Genomic DNA, 17409 nt, shown 5'->3' with positions numbered 1-17409 from the left:
ACCACAACTTCGAAAAAAGTTAGAACTCCTGAGGGGCTCGCATAAAAGTCAGATAAGTAGGTGTGCATTGACAAGCAATTAGATCCAGATGAATTATGAGCCATCGACTCCGAGAGTCACCATGGACTTGGTAGGGTAAGAACTAGAGAACCCAAGAGATAGAGAAATTAAAAACATTTAGAAGCTTGGATAGGCTAAAGTACCTTATGGTTCCCTTGATATAGTCTCCGATGTTGTATGTAGTATTTAGCTACTAGGATTGAGATTCAGTTAAAGTCTAACGGCATTCTTGCTACACTTTGTTTTTACAGATCGAGCAAGAACCTGGAGATTGATGTCTGGAGCATACTAGAGTTATGCAACTATAGGGAAGGTTACGCTGTTCTGTGAAGCCAGCCTCACGCGGTTTCCTCCATCTCTAAGGGACGCTATCCTTGGGCCTTCACCCATGAACAACAGCCCAACTCCCACCTTAAAATGGACAGGCCAAATATTCACTCCATGGACCCTACCCAATGGATTGATTGAGCCAACCTCCATCCACTTTAATGCCCCATTTGATTTATAAGCTCGCATTACCAAGCTCGGCAATGGTTGGTGGCACAATCTACATTATAAAGACCACATCTAATATCAAATCTAGCAATGTGGGATTCCTCTATAGCTGAAAATAGGTCCTTAATCTCACCTCACCAAACAATTTTTGAGGTCTCAATTTTATTCAAGTATTTTTTAGTTTCCAACACTGAATAGAAGTTTGTGTATAAGCTATTTAAATTTTTTATCTTTTGAAAATTAAGTCTATAAATACAGCCACATCCAAATATTTTTATTTTTATTTTGTACTTGTGTTTTAAAAACCCAATTGAAAACTAAAAAATAAAAAAAATAAAAAAAAATTGTTTTTTAATGGCTAAGAATTCACAAATGATTTGTAAATAAATGTAAAATTGGTCGATGAGAATCTCGAAACAAATTTTGGGAGTTTTGATATCAAAAGTTTAAAGAATAAAAGTCATGAAGGAATTGAGGGTTGAGGAGACTTACATCGAGCCAATTAAAGAAAGACACTTTTAGGTAAATTTTTTGTCTAGAAGATTTAAGAACAAACTCTGTCTCCACACTCAATGTCATTGGCTAAGGTTTAATCCTACAACTTAGTGATACTCAATGTCATTGGCTAAGGTTTAATCCTACAACTTAGTGATACTCAATGTCATTGGCTAAGGTTTAATCCTACAACTTAGTGATACTCAATGTCATTGGCTAAGGTTTAATCCTACAACTTAGTGATACTCAATGTCATTGGCTAAGGTTTAATCCTACAACTTAGTGATACTCAATGTCATTGGCTAAGGTTTAATCCTACAACTTAGTGATACTCAATGTCATTGGCTAAGGTTTAATCCTACAACTTAGTGATACTCAATGTCATTGGCTAAGGTTTAATCCTACAACTTAGTGATACTCAATGTCATTGGCTAAGGTTTAATCCTACAACTTAGTGATAAGGCAACAACATCATCGAGGGATTGAGGGCTAAAAGCCCTTGAAACTCTAAAACCATTTCGAGTTATAAACTTAATAATCGCTCTCAAAATTCTCCTTCATTTCTAAATGAAAGGAGGTAATATTTCTTCCTTTGGAGTCATAAGGAGTATACTTACAGGTTTGTAGAAGAAATTGAGGAAAGATAATGCTTGGAAGGGCCTGATCGGTGTAAAGTTGCCGGACCAGTTTCCTTATTTTGATTCAAGTTAGGACTTCTCAAAGAAATCTGTTGACATTCAAGTCCCAAACGTATAAACATCAAGGTCTCCCATGATAGATTTTTGCATGTTTAAGGCCTCGAACCACTATCTATGAACTTCTTTTAGTTTATAAGACCTTGTGAAATGTAATTGGACTCTAAGCATGTTTTAGGCAAACCAAGTCGTTAAATAAATTATTTTTTAAGTATGCTAAGTTCATGATAAGTCCCTGTAATGAAAATATGCATACCTAGAATGTATCATTGGTTTTATGGCCCATTTGTTTGCTGGATTAACTCGATAAAGAGAGTATGGTCGTTATGTATGTTCTCAACGTACCAATCTTATTGAATAGATGTCTTTACTATTATATAGAAGATATTAAGTGAACAATTTTGTTGATGATATATATAAGCAAACTCTAGGATCATGATTAGGGCTAAATGAGCTTGAATGTACGTCATGTTTCATAGATTGGAACTCGTTCAATAAAACTGAACTAGATAACTCAGGAATGAGTCCCGTACAGTGAGATAGAATTTAGGAATAGGGCAAATTCAATGTTAACTTGAACATGATGAGAAGAATTAGTCATCAAAATCCCATAGATGAAGAAGCTAGATACCGCATAACAATAGTAAAAAATGATTCAAGTGTACTCTATGATTCATTACAGAAATCCTCATGGGTTGATGTACTAAGATGAACTGAGTGAGGATGTATCCCAAATAGAGCCGCCTCGACTGAGACAGTCACAATAAATTCATGGGAATTAACTTAGGTGAACACCACAACTTCTGAAAAGTTAGAACTCTTGAGGGGCTCACACAAAACTCAGATAAGTAGGCGTGCATTCACAAGCAACATGATGAGGTATCACACACCAGTTGCGCCTCAATTGCACCAGACCAAGATGAACTATGAGCCATAGATTTCGAGAGTCAACAAGGACCCGACAGGGTAAGAACTAGGGAACTCAAGAGATAGAGAAATTAAAAAAATTTAGAAGCTTTGAATAGGCTAAAGTACCTTATGGTTCCCTTGATATCGTCTACAATGTATGTATGTAGTATTTAGCTAATAGGATTGAGATTCAATTAGAGTCTACATGCACGTTATTAGTATATTTTTATATTCATTTTTGCTATACCTTCCATTCATTCGTTGTACATGTCTTCGTACTTCGAGTTTCTATATTGAACACCAAACTATTTTGTCTACTTTGTATTGTATGTATATTCATCTATTATCCTGAACAACCATGTTCGTAACTTTGTTCAACTCAAGACTTAACAACTTGTTCTTTTCAACCTATCCCATCACATGGGATATGCACGCTCGATCATCATCGAATAAAAGTAATTACCCACAGATGACTATAGACTCACAACATGTGTTTTTCAAGTATGACTCAACCTTTTTGTTGAGCCATCGGTCTGAGGATGAAAAATTGTAGTGCATTTTTACTATGCATATGGTGCAAACTTGTTATAACATTCGATATAACTCAAAGAATCTCTACTCAACACTATCTCGTAAGATAGTAAGTTTGCCATGAGATTTAATTGTCAAACAAACAACCTACTATCACTCAAACTATGCATAACTTTAGCTATCTCTAGGGTCTTGTCATAACATTCACCACGAACCATCCTATTTTTGCACTGAAATACTCGAGGGTTGCAATAAATCAATATCTTTAGGATGACAACCTAGAAACTTGACCTATCTCACTTAGGTATTTAACAAATCCCGAATCTTTCTATTAGACATCAATAACTTGATGCAAGTTTTTGGGCAAAAGTTTGAATTTCAATTCAAGAGTTAGAGATAAATATGTCTCACTAAAAACTATCCCATTTTGTTTCGAGAAGCTTAATGACTAAATCCTGTAACCCTGTCCTTGATGACTGGGTTACAGGTTTGATGAAGAAACCAACTTTGAAGTATAAGTCGCACACATCTCCTCCTTGCCGTAGGTAGGAAAATGATGACATGGTCGATTCAATTTTCTTGAACTACATTCATTTTTTATTCAATTTGATCCTCTTTTTTATTGGTTCTTACAAAATTAACCATGGTTCTGAAAACCTTGTTCAATAAGAAACCTCCACGAGATAATTTGAGGAATTTTGAGTTTTCAAAGGACACGAATCGAGCTTTCGAACACGTCTAAACAAACTTTTCTCAAACTTTACTTACAGGAATCACTTAGTTTGACCTTTAAAAAGTGTTAGTTGATACTAAGTGAATAGGAAGAATTTAGGACTTAGAGTCTTTAGAAAAGGACCTTAAATAAACGTTTTACTTGGAATTGACCTATAAAATGGACTCTACTTAGCATAAAACTTTGAAATTAAGCCTTCTAATACATTTAAATTCGGAGTATTTTTAGGGCTTAAACAATTCTTAATGGTAAAAAAGACGAAAATGCCTTCTAATGATCCAAATGAACTTAAAATCTATACTTTTGCTCTAAAAGTATAGCCGGCCAAGTAGGCTAAATCCATGACATGGCACAACTAGGACTACATGCCTAACGTAATGCTTTGATAGCTAAGTTTCACATCATGAAATAAACCTAGCTTAGCCTAGTGACTACTCTAAGTCCTCGAAGACCTCCCACGTTTTGTTTTTGGTATGCCAAGAGTTCACGTTTTCCTCCTGATCAATAGAATGACATGCATGATTTTTCTTCCCGTGTACCAACTATGCGACCTAGAGTGATCTAGCCAAGAGAGCACCTCAACTTTTATACCAATCATGTGACTTAGAGTGGTCTAGCCAAGACAGTGCCTTAGTTTCAAGACTTATGTCTATGTTTTGTGTTGTGTGTAGAAATGAACGTGGGTGTCGAGATAGAACATCCATTTCATAAACCCATCTTGGGAGGGACCACATGGGTACATAGAATGACACTTAGGCCTAGACTAATCAAGGACTCAGGACCTAGGTTCTTTAAGAGTGGACCTTCATGTACGTGCAAGGCTAATAATAAAGGGTTAAGAGTGTGGTAACTTAGTCATTTTGGGTTAAGTTATTAAACCTAATCTTTTTGGGTCCCTTCCTAAACTAAAATGAGCAAATACACACACAAACACCAAAACAAAAAGTTTAGGATCCACGTCAAGCACCATGCCCAAGAATAACAGCTTTCTTCCACCACAGCAATTCAGCATTCAGCATATTCATAGATCCAGAATGTTACTGTCTTTAAGAAGAAATAATCCTTGATCAAACCCAGAAGTTTAAGACCGCTTTTAGAGATTTAGATTCACTCATCTTAAACTCACAGCAGAATGAAGAAGGTACAAGTAATACTTATAGTTTATTATAATATATCGAACCAAAAGTGGATTGACAGAATCTAGAAAAACCTCTTCAGAGTATAATCATAGACCGTTTGTATAACACTTGCAGATGTCCCATCTTCAGGCAACTTCAGAAGGCGGGCAACTTTGGAAAACTTGGCATGGTGCCTTAATATGGCCTCATTGTCAAGTTCTTTCAACTCCTCAATGATGGATATTTTTTCTGAAAGTGCCCATTGCATAGCCCAAATCGCAAGAGGTCGCATGTAACACAGCGCTCGATACCGATCTGTGGTTGTCCAAGCTTCTGGTGTCTGAAAGTTGTATCTAACCACAACCAACAACAAAAAGTTCATAAATATGACAGTTGAAAGTTCATCTGGGATTTGATTGAAAACAGTGTACACAATGGAAGAGGAAAAAGAAAAATATATATGATCTTACTTACCCCAGGCCATCTTCTGACCATGCAGTTTCATAGATCCCTTCCGCTGTTCGAAATGCCATATCAGTCAATTTTTCATGGATCATTGTAGCAGCAACAGCATATGTCACTCCTGACCATATTTCTCTTGACTGCATTGATGAAAAGTCCACTGTTCCATCAGGAAGCATCCCATTTACCGCACCTCGCTTCCCACCCTTCACCTTCATCACATTGTAATTGTATACCTTCTCCATTGCACTCTTGGCCTTCTCTCCATCAACAATGGGAAGAAGACCTGAGGCTCTAGCATACCTTTCACATAAATATTAAGCTTCCATCAGAAGACCATACAGATTTTTATATTAATGCTGAACTTTTTATTATTATTATTATAGAACTTCAAGATAGTTTATAAATGTACCACTGTCCAGCCAACTGATCAGCTTGAATAGATGAACTTGAACTCCCCCCACTGCTGTCATAGTTAAAGTAAGAACCATTCCACAATTTCTCATACGCACGTTTTGCCTTCTGAAATCTGAACCAAAAATAGTGTTCAGCATCCTTTTCATCAGCTACACGAGCCAGGGCGGAAGCAGCCTGCAAAGCTGCCACCCATAGACCACCACTGTATGCACTAACACCAGTGACGGACCACGTATCATAAGTCTGATCAGGGAAGCCATCATTCTCAATCATCCCATCGCCATCCCGATCAAACTGGTCCATATAAGCTATGGCAAGATAGACAGAGGGCCAGACAGCCTTTGCAAATTTCGTATCTTTTGTGGCAACAACATCCCTATAAATTTGAAGCACAAATTTGGGATTCAAGTCCTTCCACCTGTCCGTATTATATAAGTTATATCCATTTACTTCAAACCACGGGTCATTAACTCCTATATCATGAGGAACGGCTCCAAGAACATTTCTTGCTTCCCATTTCCCATTATCTAGAAGTTGCATCTTGCTGGGATCATGCATCATTACAGCCGCTGCAAAATCTCGTTGAATGCTGAGTTCAAGTTTTGGAAACAGCATTATTATTGCAAAAGACGAGTAAAAATGAACGTCGTAGGTATTCCACATGGTGTATTCAATCCCTTCAAGATAAAGGAACTGGCCAACATTCTCCTCTCCCTTTTGTAGCAGATTTAGTCCAAATGCAGAATTTGATGTGCCTGAATTGCGTAACTCATCAAGTGTTGAAGTCATCCTCCCAAGAATATCATTAGCAGTGTCATTTTCATGGGATGCATCAACTGCACTCTGCAGACCAAATCTGCATTCGTCAAGGCAAAATCCCCTTTCCCCAAAGCTTACTAAACTCTGAATTGGAAGTGACCCATCTATAGAAACATTTTCAAGAAAATGATACAGTTTTAATCAAAATGACAAGAAACAATCTTAAATTTGTAGGTTAGATATACCTGTCCAGATAGTCCCTCCTGCATTTAGATAATAAAGCTCATTAAAGAGAGTCGTGGGATACCTGCAGAAATCGGGAGACGTCAAAATCTGAAGAAATCAATTAACAATAACTGATGTAATTAAGCATACCATTTAGGAAACCTCTTGTCTTCAAGCACAGGTCTTTGCCAAGCATCAATTTGGGACTCCCAGTGACGATGTTCTAAGTCAGATACAGAAACACAGGGTGTTAAGATAACATATTTTCGTGGGAGATGGATCAAGATTAACGTTGTTCCTTCTCATGGGAAATGGATCAAGATGAGGAACATTCAAAATATCATAACCTTATTAATAAAAAAATAAATAAAATAAATCTTTATTCAAGGCCCAAACACTCCCCAAGTTTGGTGACCACCAAACATGCAAGACTAAAGCAAGGCTTCAAAGACACAATGCTCTTGACAATTGTAGGGAAAACACTAAAATGTTATTAAAGGTTTCTACGAGAGTTATACAACCTGAACTTCCATGAAAAACAACCGCATCTGCTTCACCTACTTAATTCAATGCATCAACCCTTCAGCTACTTTTTTAATCATACAATACTAACAGCCTCTCAATTACTTCATTAAAGCCCTACTTTCTTGGAAAACCTTTTTCTTGGGAATATCATGCACAAATAAGGGTGGGGATTCAAACCTATGTCACAACCGCATCTGCTTCACCTACTATTGCTCTGTTCGAAAAACTTTTGGTTTTTGTTATCAACTATAATGTACCGGAGCTAATATAAATGTATCTAAGTTGAATTTAGAAGGGAAAAAAATCTAAGCACTACTTAACTTTCAACGCATAATAGAGAGAGAGAGAGAGAGAGAGAGAGAGAGAGAGAGAGAGAGAGAGAGAAAGAGAGAGAGAGACAAATTGGGGTTCAGACAATCTAATTATATGACACAACTAAAACTTACCTAGTATTGCATCACGTGCAATATTGGCAGCAGCATCTCCAAGGTTACTATAGAATTTTGTGTAACGCCTGCATAGAAAATCTTCTTTAACAACGTAAATAATGATTGATTCAGGTTGTATCATTTCTTGTACAATTTTTCCACTGACCTGTGATAAGTTTTTCCTCCAGAGAAGTTCACTTCAGGACAGTCCCAAGACAACGAAAATGTAACAGTACGAACTGCATTAGGTGGAACTGTAACTGAAGCAGCAATAGCCGCACCAATGGATGAACCCACTTCAGTGGGCATTGACATGTCAGGAGAGTTGAGGCGATCAAAGGAACCATGCTATTAGAACAAAAATAGACATATATCAAGCTCCAAAAGGAAAGTACTAATACAAATGACGATTTTAATAAGAATTGCATCATGAACAGTGAAAACATGAAGAAAATAATAACACTAGAAATCTGTAGTGTAGTCAGTAAAGCAGTATATTTTTCCTTTTGTGAGAAACAAGGGAGCAAAAGAGTCTCAATTTTCTTTTCGAAAGAAGAAACAAGACTTTTCAATAATTATTGAAAAATTACAATAAAAGGTCCACCATACCAAGTATTACATAGAGAACAAAGTCACAATGAAGCTTAGAAAATTTCACCTCAATTTATGTGACTACAAAAGGGAGTATAGTTGTTAAACTCTATCTATAAAAACCAAGGAAGAGTTACATGAGATTTTGCTAACTCGAACATTTCTCTCCTATCTTTTCTCTTCTAATCAGAGCAATCAATAGGAAAAATAGCTTCCAATTGAAACCAAACGAGTTCTAAGTAAAACCATTCATTACCTAAGGTGTCCAAGAATTTGAGGTAGAGTGATGAAGTTCAAAACCGCACACATCTCATTTACATAAAAGAATATTTCAACAAAATCATTCGCTTCTTAAGATATCCAAATCTCAGAGTCATAAAAGTTGACATGCATTCTAATCTCGAAGCATCATCAGGAAATGATGTAAAATACATCAAACTAAATACCTCTTTGATCTCAAGCCACATATCCTTGGCCGATATACCCGGGAAGTTACCAGATGTTACAAAACAAGGGCAATTTGAGACATGAATGCCATTACCCTCCTGTGCCGCGATAGCATAAGTCACAGAGGGTAATCCACTTGCTGTCCTGAATGTTTAATAAAGAAGACGATAAGAAACAGAAAATTTATAGCTATTGCACTAATCATACCCTATCCGAATCCCCTTTCTATTTACATTATTTGGAATAAATAACTGATAAAAGCACTTGCTTGTGATGTAGAAGCACAGCATGCACACCATCCTTTGTCCTAAAAAATTTATAAATATTGTAGGTCAGCTTTGAATTAATTGTAATTCTAATACAAATAAATGAGCAAAATTTTAATTTAAGTAACACTTGCAGTCATAGTTCAGGTAATAAAGAATAAAAATGAGGTTCAGCAGTGTAATTTTCTTACTTTGTTCTCGAATTGACATGGTTACCAGAATATTCAGAAATCCCTCCCACTGAATTCTGAATAGCACGGAAAAAGAAAAATCAAGTCCAAAGAATCTCATGATTCTGGATAAAATCTAGACAAATTCCAAGTAACAATCTAAAAGAATCATAATTAGTTCATGACATAGCATTAGAAAATGAAATTATAGAAATCAAATGGATATTCATGGTGAACACATACTGCCCAGGTGAAAAGCAAACTGACGTCAGCAGCTGATTTTCCACTATTGTGCAGCTGAAGAAAAATAGATCAAGAGACCAATGGTGAACTTAAATTCATAAGACAAACCAACAACAGCAAAAAAATAAAATAAAATAAATGTGAATACAGAAATGCAGTTCTACCGTGAAAGTAAAAACCGAGACAGGGTAACTGCTCTCCTTGTAATTATGGGGAATAATAGGTGAAATTTGACGGCAAACTATTTTAAGTTCTGGATCCGGTTCACCTGCAGTGGAGGAAAAGGGTGAAAAATGACATACATTTTATAAATGATGATGAACTTAAGAAGCATAAAATGTAGAATTAAAAAAATACCATCGTATATTGTCCAAGCTCGTGGATACAAAGCATGATATGTAGACCTATGACCCTTCAAATTCCAGTCCCAAGACCCAATTCCTGATAATTCAACATCCCTGATGGTGTATATGATAATGAGAGGGCAAATAAACATCTACTTTTGAATTATGCCATTCAACAATCTCCAAATGCAGATAAACTTGACATCATAAAAAAGTTCAGTAACTACCTCTCGGTTTGAGGGTTCTGTGCACATAGTACAGTAGAATACTTCTTCCCGTTCGGTCGTGAAACAAAAACCTATTGCAGTACTCGTAATTAGATTATTATTAATAATTGAATTGACTAACTTTTTGGTAACTAATGAATCCAAAAGGATGAAAATGAACACACAGGACGTGTGATACACATTAAAAAGCCTCTCGACACAGAAAGAAAGAAACAAAGAAAGGCATCTAATTGGGATTCAATGAACTCACGGAAAACTGATTTGCTAAAATTGTCTTATCTTCACATTTTCTAGGGAATAGTTGCCATCGTTGAAATTCACCTCGGTAACTTCTTCCAATGCTTCCTGATCTAAACATTTGGATTGTTAAATAACAAAAGAACAAAGAATAAGAATAGCTACATATAATTATTCTCAGGTCAATTTCAATGGACCAAAAGCTTACATAATTGACAACTTCAGTATAAAACAAGCATAAGTAATAGCCAAATATCGGTGCAGATCCACATGGAAGGGAAGATTACAAGTAAAGATACATATTTCATAAAAGAGGTCATCAACATAAAATTCAGACAAGCTACATGCAAAGATCAATGTGAAATCTGTACACTTCCTGTAAATATTCAAAATTCTTTCTACTTCTTAAAATTTTAATTTAGATGTAAATAAAAAGATATTGGGGGCTTAAATTTCTTATTGTTCTTGATTCAATCTGAACAGTCAATACTTGCTTCTATCACCTGTAACTTTGCATATCCTATATATATCGAAGGTCCTAAGCATTATTCAATCTGGCTAAACAAATATAAAGAATCTTTTCCATGTTCTTAATGCAGATTTTAAACTTGACTTTGGAAGAGTATTTAGATCTTCAAATATTAAAAGCATGCAATTATGAAAAGGAGGATAGGTGAATGAAAAATGCAGATATCAAGTAAAGAAATTGTCCTGTACATGTTATACTAAATTTGGAGAGGGAAAAATATAAAGATAGAAAGACTTACCCAATACCACCTAGAGGTATTCCATGAGTATCAGTTATTTGGCGTCTGATAAAAGGATTTATCATAGCCCCCTGAAATGCAGACAAGAAGAGGTAGTCAATAATTTCTAGATCTATTTACTTGCAAACCTAAGAATCAAACTGGACTGGCCATACTACAATAAAATTACTACCCTTCCTTTCACAGATTCTTCTCGTATATGGCGGACTAGCCTAAGTCCTACAGGAGCCTGGAAAAGAAAAGGAGTGAGTAATATTTCATACAGAACACAGTCATCATGGCTGATAGTTCAAACCATGAGTTTAAACTGCATCCTTTTGATGATTTGAGTACCAGTAATGCATAGAAACATTGATTTTATAAAAATAGGCAAGCATGTGATCTTATTTTCACATTATAATATCTATTAAAGAAGATCAATAATATCTATAAAAGAAGACCAATCCTAGATGGAAGTATAAATCCGTCAAATTCTGATATTATAGAAACAAAATAATGAATACCAAGCTTTTTTAACTGCTTGGACACCAAGAAACACTGAACCATTCAGCCATGACATATATGCTCACAAAGTTATAAGGTATAATAGAGATCTTAAAAGAAATCATCTGAAATTCAAAATACCAGATGAACTATCTCTTTCAGATGCAACCTGAACTGCCGAAGTGAAACTCCCTCACTGTTTAGTTTTCGTTGCCAGGTGAGTGATGGGGGTTGCCCTGGATCAATGCTAGGCTATGCGTATTGAGGAAAGTTGGTCAGTCTATATATATATAAGCATCAATAGAAATAGGCATTCTATGGGAACTAATATTACTAGAAGCATCCCTTGTCAAATACAGATATTTCTTCACACTGTAATCCTTCACAAGGTTCACAAGGAAGGAATTAGCACACAAAGATGTACTTTTAAGGGAAGCAATATGCCAAGAGAATGACTGCACAGAGCCCAGGGACACACCTAGGCATTCCTTTTAAAATAGTAGCCATTAATTTATCAGTTCAGTATCTGCTTTTTCTGCATAGACAAAACGGCGCCATTTCCCCCTCGAAATATGTGAGAATCCTTTAACAGAGGAGGAAATGAGAAAGTAGATACTGTCTGATTCAAAAAAAAAGTATATGTATATATTACTATCTGTACTCTGCAATAAATATGCATTTATTGGGCTAAAAGATGGCACAAGTCTTGAAAGTTTACGTTTTAATCGCAAAATAATTGACATACCCCTCCTAAATAATTACTCAAGCTTCAAAAAGCGTTCCTATGAGTAGATTAGATGAACGGACAGTAAGGCAGAGCCTGTTCCCTTTTATAGATTATTATGCGCAAGTTAAAGCAATTTGAATATCGTGGAAAATGGGTTTGATCATCTTTAACATTCAAATAAGAAGGAATGCACTATTTACCTTTTCAGTTGCAGAGTTATGGAGATCCTCATCTTGCTCAACAGAGCCATTTTCCAACTTCATGCCTTCTGACATGTTTCTGTCAATATGGGGATTAAAGAATACAGCGATAAGTGAAGCTCTATCCATAAAGCCTACAATAATAATCTAAGAGATAGGCCACAACAAGAACTGCAATTACCCTAAATCCAAACGTTATTCTTATTTTGTTCTGCATAACAATTAAAATTGGCAGAGCCAGAACACGATCGCACACACAAAGTGATAGAGATTTTCAGTTTAATGAGCAAATAGGAAATTAAAATTTATTTTCTCTTGATTCGAATTAAAAAGCCAAACAGACAAGAATCTATAAGCCAGAAGAGAAACGGACCAACTTCAATCCAAACATAGAGGACATAATAAATCCAGTACAGACATCCGCCCCCACACAAGTACACGTAGATGCATCATAGGTAATACAAAGCACGGAATTCGAGCAATAAAAACGAAGTAACAAAAGAACAAGAAGAATATATCAATCTCGAATTCACAATATATCCCCTCCTAGACAGTACATGTTTTAACGCTCATGCATGCCTATAAGCAAATGCATTGGTCAATTGCAACACAAAGCAGGGGAATCGAAGAAGTTCAATAAAAAAACCAATAAAGTCAACCTCGAAATTGCATTGTATCGGGAAAGAAAAAAATGATCGGAGCGAAAAGCGATTGAAAAAAACGATGAACTAGAATTAGAGGATAAAAAGCAGGGGAATCAAGGAAGACGAAAACACAAACAAGTTGAATCTAAGAAGCACAAAGACGAAAATCATCCAAAAACATGATGAATGGAGTGAAAGGGGAAACGAAGGAAGAGATACGTACGTGATAAGGATGATGAGGAAAAGGAAGCGGAATTGAAGAAGCAGGGAATAGTGGAAAGGAGCTCCAATGGCGGAAAAGGAAAAGCGATACGGGATTGCATATGAATCCGATCTGTGTGTGTCTGTCTCTCGTCATGAACGCGTACAAGTGTCGTTTACCAATTCTTACAAATAATATTATCTCATCTTCTTCAAACCTGAGATTTATTAACTGCTTTTTATTACCTGTGGACGAACGTACGGGTAACTAACTCATTTTCTTTCTTTTTCCTCAAATTATTTCTTTAAATATTATATTAATCAAAATATTCCATACTTTACCCAATATTTTCTTTCATTTTTTTAAATAAATTCCAAATTATCCTTAAAAAAATTTAAAAATTAAAACTATTATTAATTTCAGTTTTTGCATAAATTTTTAAAAAAGTTCAAAAATATTAATGAAAATGTATAACGTTTATCGCTAGTGTTGAAAATTATCGAAATTATGTCTGGTTATACATTTGACTTCAATAAAATGAAAAATAATATATATATATATATAAAAGACAAATATTTTCAAATTTTTAATTAAAACTTTTTTAAGTTGCAGGCCAATTAAATTTATTTTAAATAACCAAATTTTTAGAGCGAACACTAACTAACGAAATTAAATATTAAAACACGATTAACACTCTTTAAAACAAATATCTCAAAGTTTGAAAAGAAATTAAAAGTGGACATATTAAAGTAAATAAAACAAAATAATTTAGAAATACGATCAAAACATGAGAATAGTCTTCCTTACCGCCTTTGTCCACCCTTGTTTTTACTTGAAAAATATTTTGTAAATGTTGAATGCTCGATATGTAACCACTCGCTCGGATTAGATATGCATATATACAATAAAAATATAAAAAGAAAATCGAGGGGTTAAAATTGTTGGGGAGGGGAGGGGGACGAGGTAGGACAACCAACATGTACCTCCTATCGAACCTGCCAACACTGATCAATTAGCTTGTGACCAAGCTTAAAACATGACCAATTAGCATGTGGTCTTGAAAACTGAAACCTTGACTAGCTTGTAACTAATAACCAATCTATGTCTTTGTCGGTATAATTAATTCATACACTCGGTAAGTAATTGCCACAACTGTCTTTCACAGCATTATGTCATTCAATACATACACGAAGTCTCATAATCAAGTTTTACCAATACATTTTGTTGAGTTTTATGTCCAAAAACTCATAGTTTATAAATAAAAACATATTTTATTTTCAATAAAGTTATTATTGATGTTTATTTAGTAAAAATTGTTATTGAATAAAGTGAATTTTAGGATTATTATTAATCTAAATCCAATAAACTAAGAACACTCTGGCTATAGTATGATTACTTGAACTATATGTAGAGACATAAGAGTGGATCAAGTTCAAGTATATAGTCAAAATGATCTATAGTATAAGGATAAGGCTAAGTATCCTAGAGACACTATGGATGCGGCTCACTTTTGTATATGATATAAACAATGTGATCACTAAATTGTACATGCGGAGACATGTGAGTGGGGGTGTCCTATGCAATGAGTATTGCATAAGATCGGACCATGAAGAAAATCACTCTCACTTTATAATGTCGTTTACTATTGAGACTGATTTTTTCACTCGATGACCTAGGTAACTCGACCTTAATCCTGAGCTAACTATGAACTCCTGTTTATTCATAATTATCCTTAGATTTGCATGGTTGAGAGTGGCCCGAGTTTGCCGACTCAATAAGCCTCCCATTTCAAGGGTAAGACTGGGTGAATAGCTGAGGACATANCTATGAACTCCTGTTTATTCATAATTATCCTTAGATTTGCATGGTTGAGAGTGGCCCGAGTTTGCCGACTCAATAAGCCTCCCATTTCAAGGGTAAGACTGGGTGAATAGCTGAGGACATAGGGTGTAAGATGGAATTCACTCCTACCCGTTTTTAGGGATAGTAGAGAGGTTGTTTCTTTAAGTACTGACTCTAAGTCTTGAACAAGGGGCCCCACCCTCTCATCGGCCCGAGAGGGATTCAGTTTGATGGTTGGACCACAAACCAATTGTTCATTAGAGGATCAGTGGGACTTAAGGAACAAGAAGTAACTTTAGGGGTAAAACGGTAAATTGACTCAGCTCTAATTACGAACAACTGTGAAGGATCGACTTACTAATCATGGTTATATCAAATGGACAGAAATATATCTATAGTGAGGGGAGTGCAACTACTAGGCTATAGTGGAGTGTCCTAGTAGTTAACAAATGTTGGTTAACAAGGTTAATGAGTTTAGCCGGTTAATCTCGGATCGTTGGAGCCCATGATCTGTAGATCCATTAGATCCCTCAGCTAGCTCATATCGGACTAAACCTTAGAACAATGTGACGAGTGAGTTCGAAGTGTTCGAATTCAAATTGGGAATATACGCTAAATATATACGATATATTTAACTGCATTATGTTTTAATTATGAATTGAACAAAAAGAGAGAATTTGAGATATTTAAATAAGATTTAAATATTTTAATTATGAATAGTGATTCATAATCAATATGGGCGGGAATTGATTGGGATTGGCATTTGATAGAATGTTAAATATTAATTAAATTGTTTAATTAATCATTTAATATTATTTTGATTTGAAATTAATTATTTCAATTAATTGTTGAATTAAAATTAAAAAAATGTTAAAATGTTGACTTCATTGAAAAATCCATGTTTAAGTGAGTGAAATTTTGAGGTGTCAAAATTTGGTTTAACCGAACTTGCATGCTTTCCAAATAAACCCCACAAATTTTAGTGGAATTTTGAGTGTCAAAATTTGGTTAGCTCAAACTTGCATGCTTCCCACCTAATCTCAAATATTTGAGTGGAATTTTGAGTGTCAAGATTTGGTGATCTCAAATTTAATATTTCTCTATAAATAGAGTGATCAAGGTAGATGGAACTTAGCCCTTGGAAAAACCTTGAGAAAAACTCCCACAAACTCTCTCTTCATATATACTAAATCCCTTCCAAGTTTAGTCACTTACCGGATTCCACAATCCCGTTCTAAGCCCGGAGAATAGTAGGGAAGACACTAGTGGTGGTTCGAAACTCTTTTTCGTGAGGAAAAAGTTATTTGAACAACAAAAGGTTAGTACTCAAACTCCTTGAGTTTTAATACTTAAGAACATGCTAGCTATTTACTATAATTGATGTACTTAGAGTGCTTAAGATCCAAATTGTTTCCGCATGTGTTATAACAACACCATCAATTGGTATCGGAGCAAGTTTTAGGTACTTTATTTACATTAATATGAGCATGGTAGGTACCATTTCATGAATGAAAAATTGTGGATGCTAAAGTGGATGTTTATGGTTTTGACATTTTTTTATGCTTCCATTTGATATCGTTATTGTAATTGGCCTAATGTGTATGGGCTTTAATGAGCGAAGAAATGTCTATAATTTTTATGGAGTCATTAGAGTCCATTTTAGGTTGTAATTGATTGACAATGAAAATGATGGCAAGTTGAACCGAAGAAGAAGAAGAAGGAAGAATTTTTGCTTCCCGACCCGCAGCAGGCTCGAGGGAGTGGATCACGTTATTTTTTAATTATTAATGTAATAATTTAGTTATTTGCTTGCTTTAAAATGCCAAAACCATTCCACTTTATTGTGTTTAATTAATTATGCATGGTGAATGTATGTTTTAATTAAATAGAAAATGTATATGCATAAAGTATGGTATATAGATTTAAAAACCCACCATAGGCTAAGCATGTTTCATGCATTAAAAGTATGTTATAAGTGTTATAATGTATAGTATGCATGTTTAGGGTTCCATGAGTGATAGATATAAATTGTTATTTTTTTGTATGGAATAGATGATTATATAATTGTTATATAAAGCATGTTAAATGCATATCATAGGTTAATTTCAACGTCATAAAATGAGATAGACGTTAAAATCTATAATTATACCTAAGTAATGAGTATACC

At 35.0% G+C, this 17409-nt stretch overlaps 1 protein-coding gene across 4 annotated transcripts; it reads right to left on the bottom strand.

Annotated features, from left to right (window-relative positions):
- Positions 1-4893: 4893 nt before the first annotated feature.
- LOC111792802 (non-lysosomal glucosylceramidase) lies at positions 4894-13582 on the bottom strand. Of its 4 annotated transcripts, none has more exons than XM_023674392.1 (20): positions 13422-13582; positions 12555-12633; positions 11769-11879; positions 11317-11373; positions 11145-11215; positions 10391-10490; positions 10141-10211; positions 9927-10027; positions 9734-9837; positions 9570-9623; positions 9348-9403; positions 9159-9197; positions 8890-9034; positions 8019-8200; positions 7871-7938; positions 7050-7122; positions 6920-6981; positions 5911-6838; positions 5511-5801; positions 4894-5389 (listed from the first exon to the last, which is right to left on the bottom strand). In XM_023674392.1, exons 2-20 carry the CDS (start codon positions 12627-12629, stop codon positions 5119-5121), a joined length of 2859 nt encoding a protein of 952 aa, XP_023530160.1. In that variant the 5' UTR covers positions 12630-12633; positions 13422-13582; the 3' UTR covers positions 4894-5118. The 4 variants fall into 4 exon arrangements, with proteins under 4 accessions (XP_023530160.1, XP_023530174.1, XP_023530166.1 ...); XM_023674406.1 differs by lacking the exon at positions 13422-13582 and adding an exon at positions 13214-13394; XM_023674398.1 differs by lacking the exon at positions 13422-13582 and adding an exon at positions 12736-13194.
- Between the last annotated feature and the right edge of the window lie 3827 nt (positions 13583-17409).

The sequence above is a fragment of the Cucurbita pepo genome, chromosome LG01 (assembly GCF_002806865.2).
Source record: "Cucurbita pepo subsp. pepo cultivar mu-cu-16 chromosome LG01, ASM280686v2, whole genome shotgun sequence".
In the NCBI taxonomy this organism is placed as follows: domain Eukaryota; kingdom Viridiplantae; phylum Streptophyta; class Magnoliopsida; order Cucurbitales; family Cucurbitaceae; genus Cucurbita; species Cucurbita pepo.
Note: the sequence above shows the minus strand (reverse complement) of the source record. Positions and strands in the feature narration are given on the sequence as shown.

Coding starts and splice junctions, on each gene's coding strand:
- LOC111792802 (XM_023674392.1), bottom strand. CDS start 12,629: ATGTCAGAAGGCATGAAGTTGGAAAATGGCTCTGTTGAGCAAGATGAG. Junction 9,624..9,733: donor TCTCGGTTTTTACTTTCACG/GTAGAACTGCAT, acceptor ATTTTTCTTCAG/CTGCACAATAGTGGAAAATC. Junction 9,404..9,569: donor GTTTGCTTTTCACCTGGGCA/GTATGTGTTCAC, acceptor CGTGCTATTCAG/AATTCAGTGGGAGGGATTTC.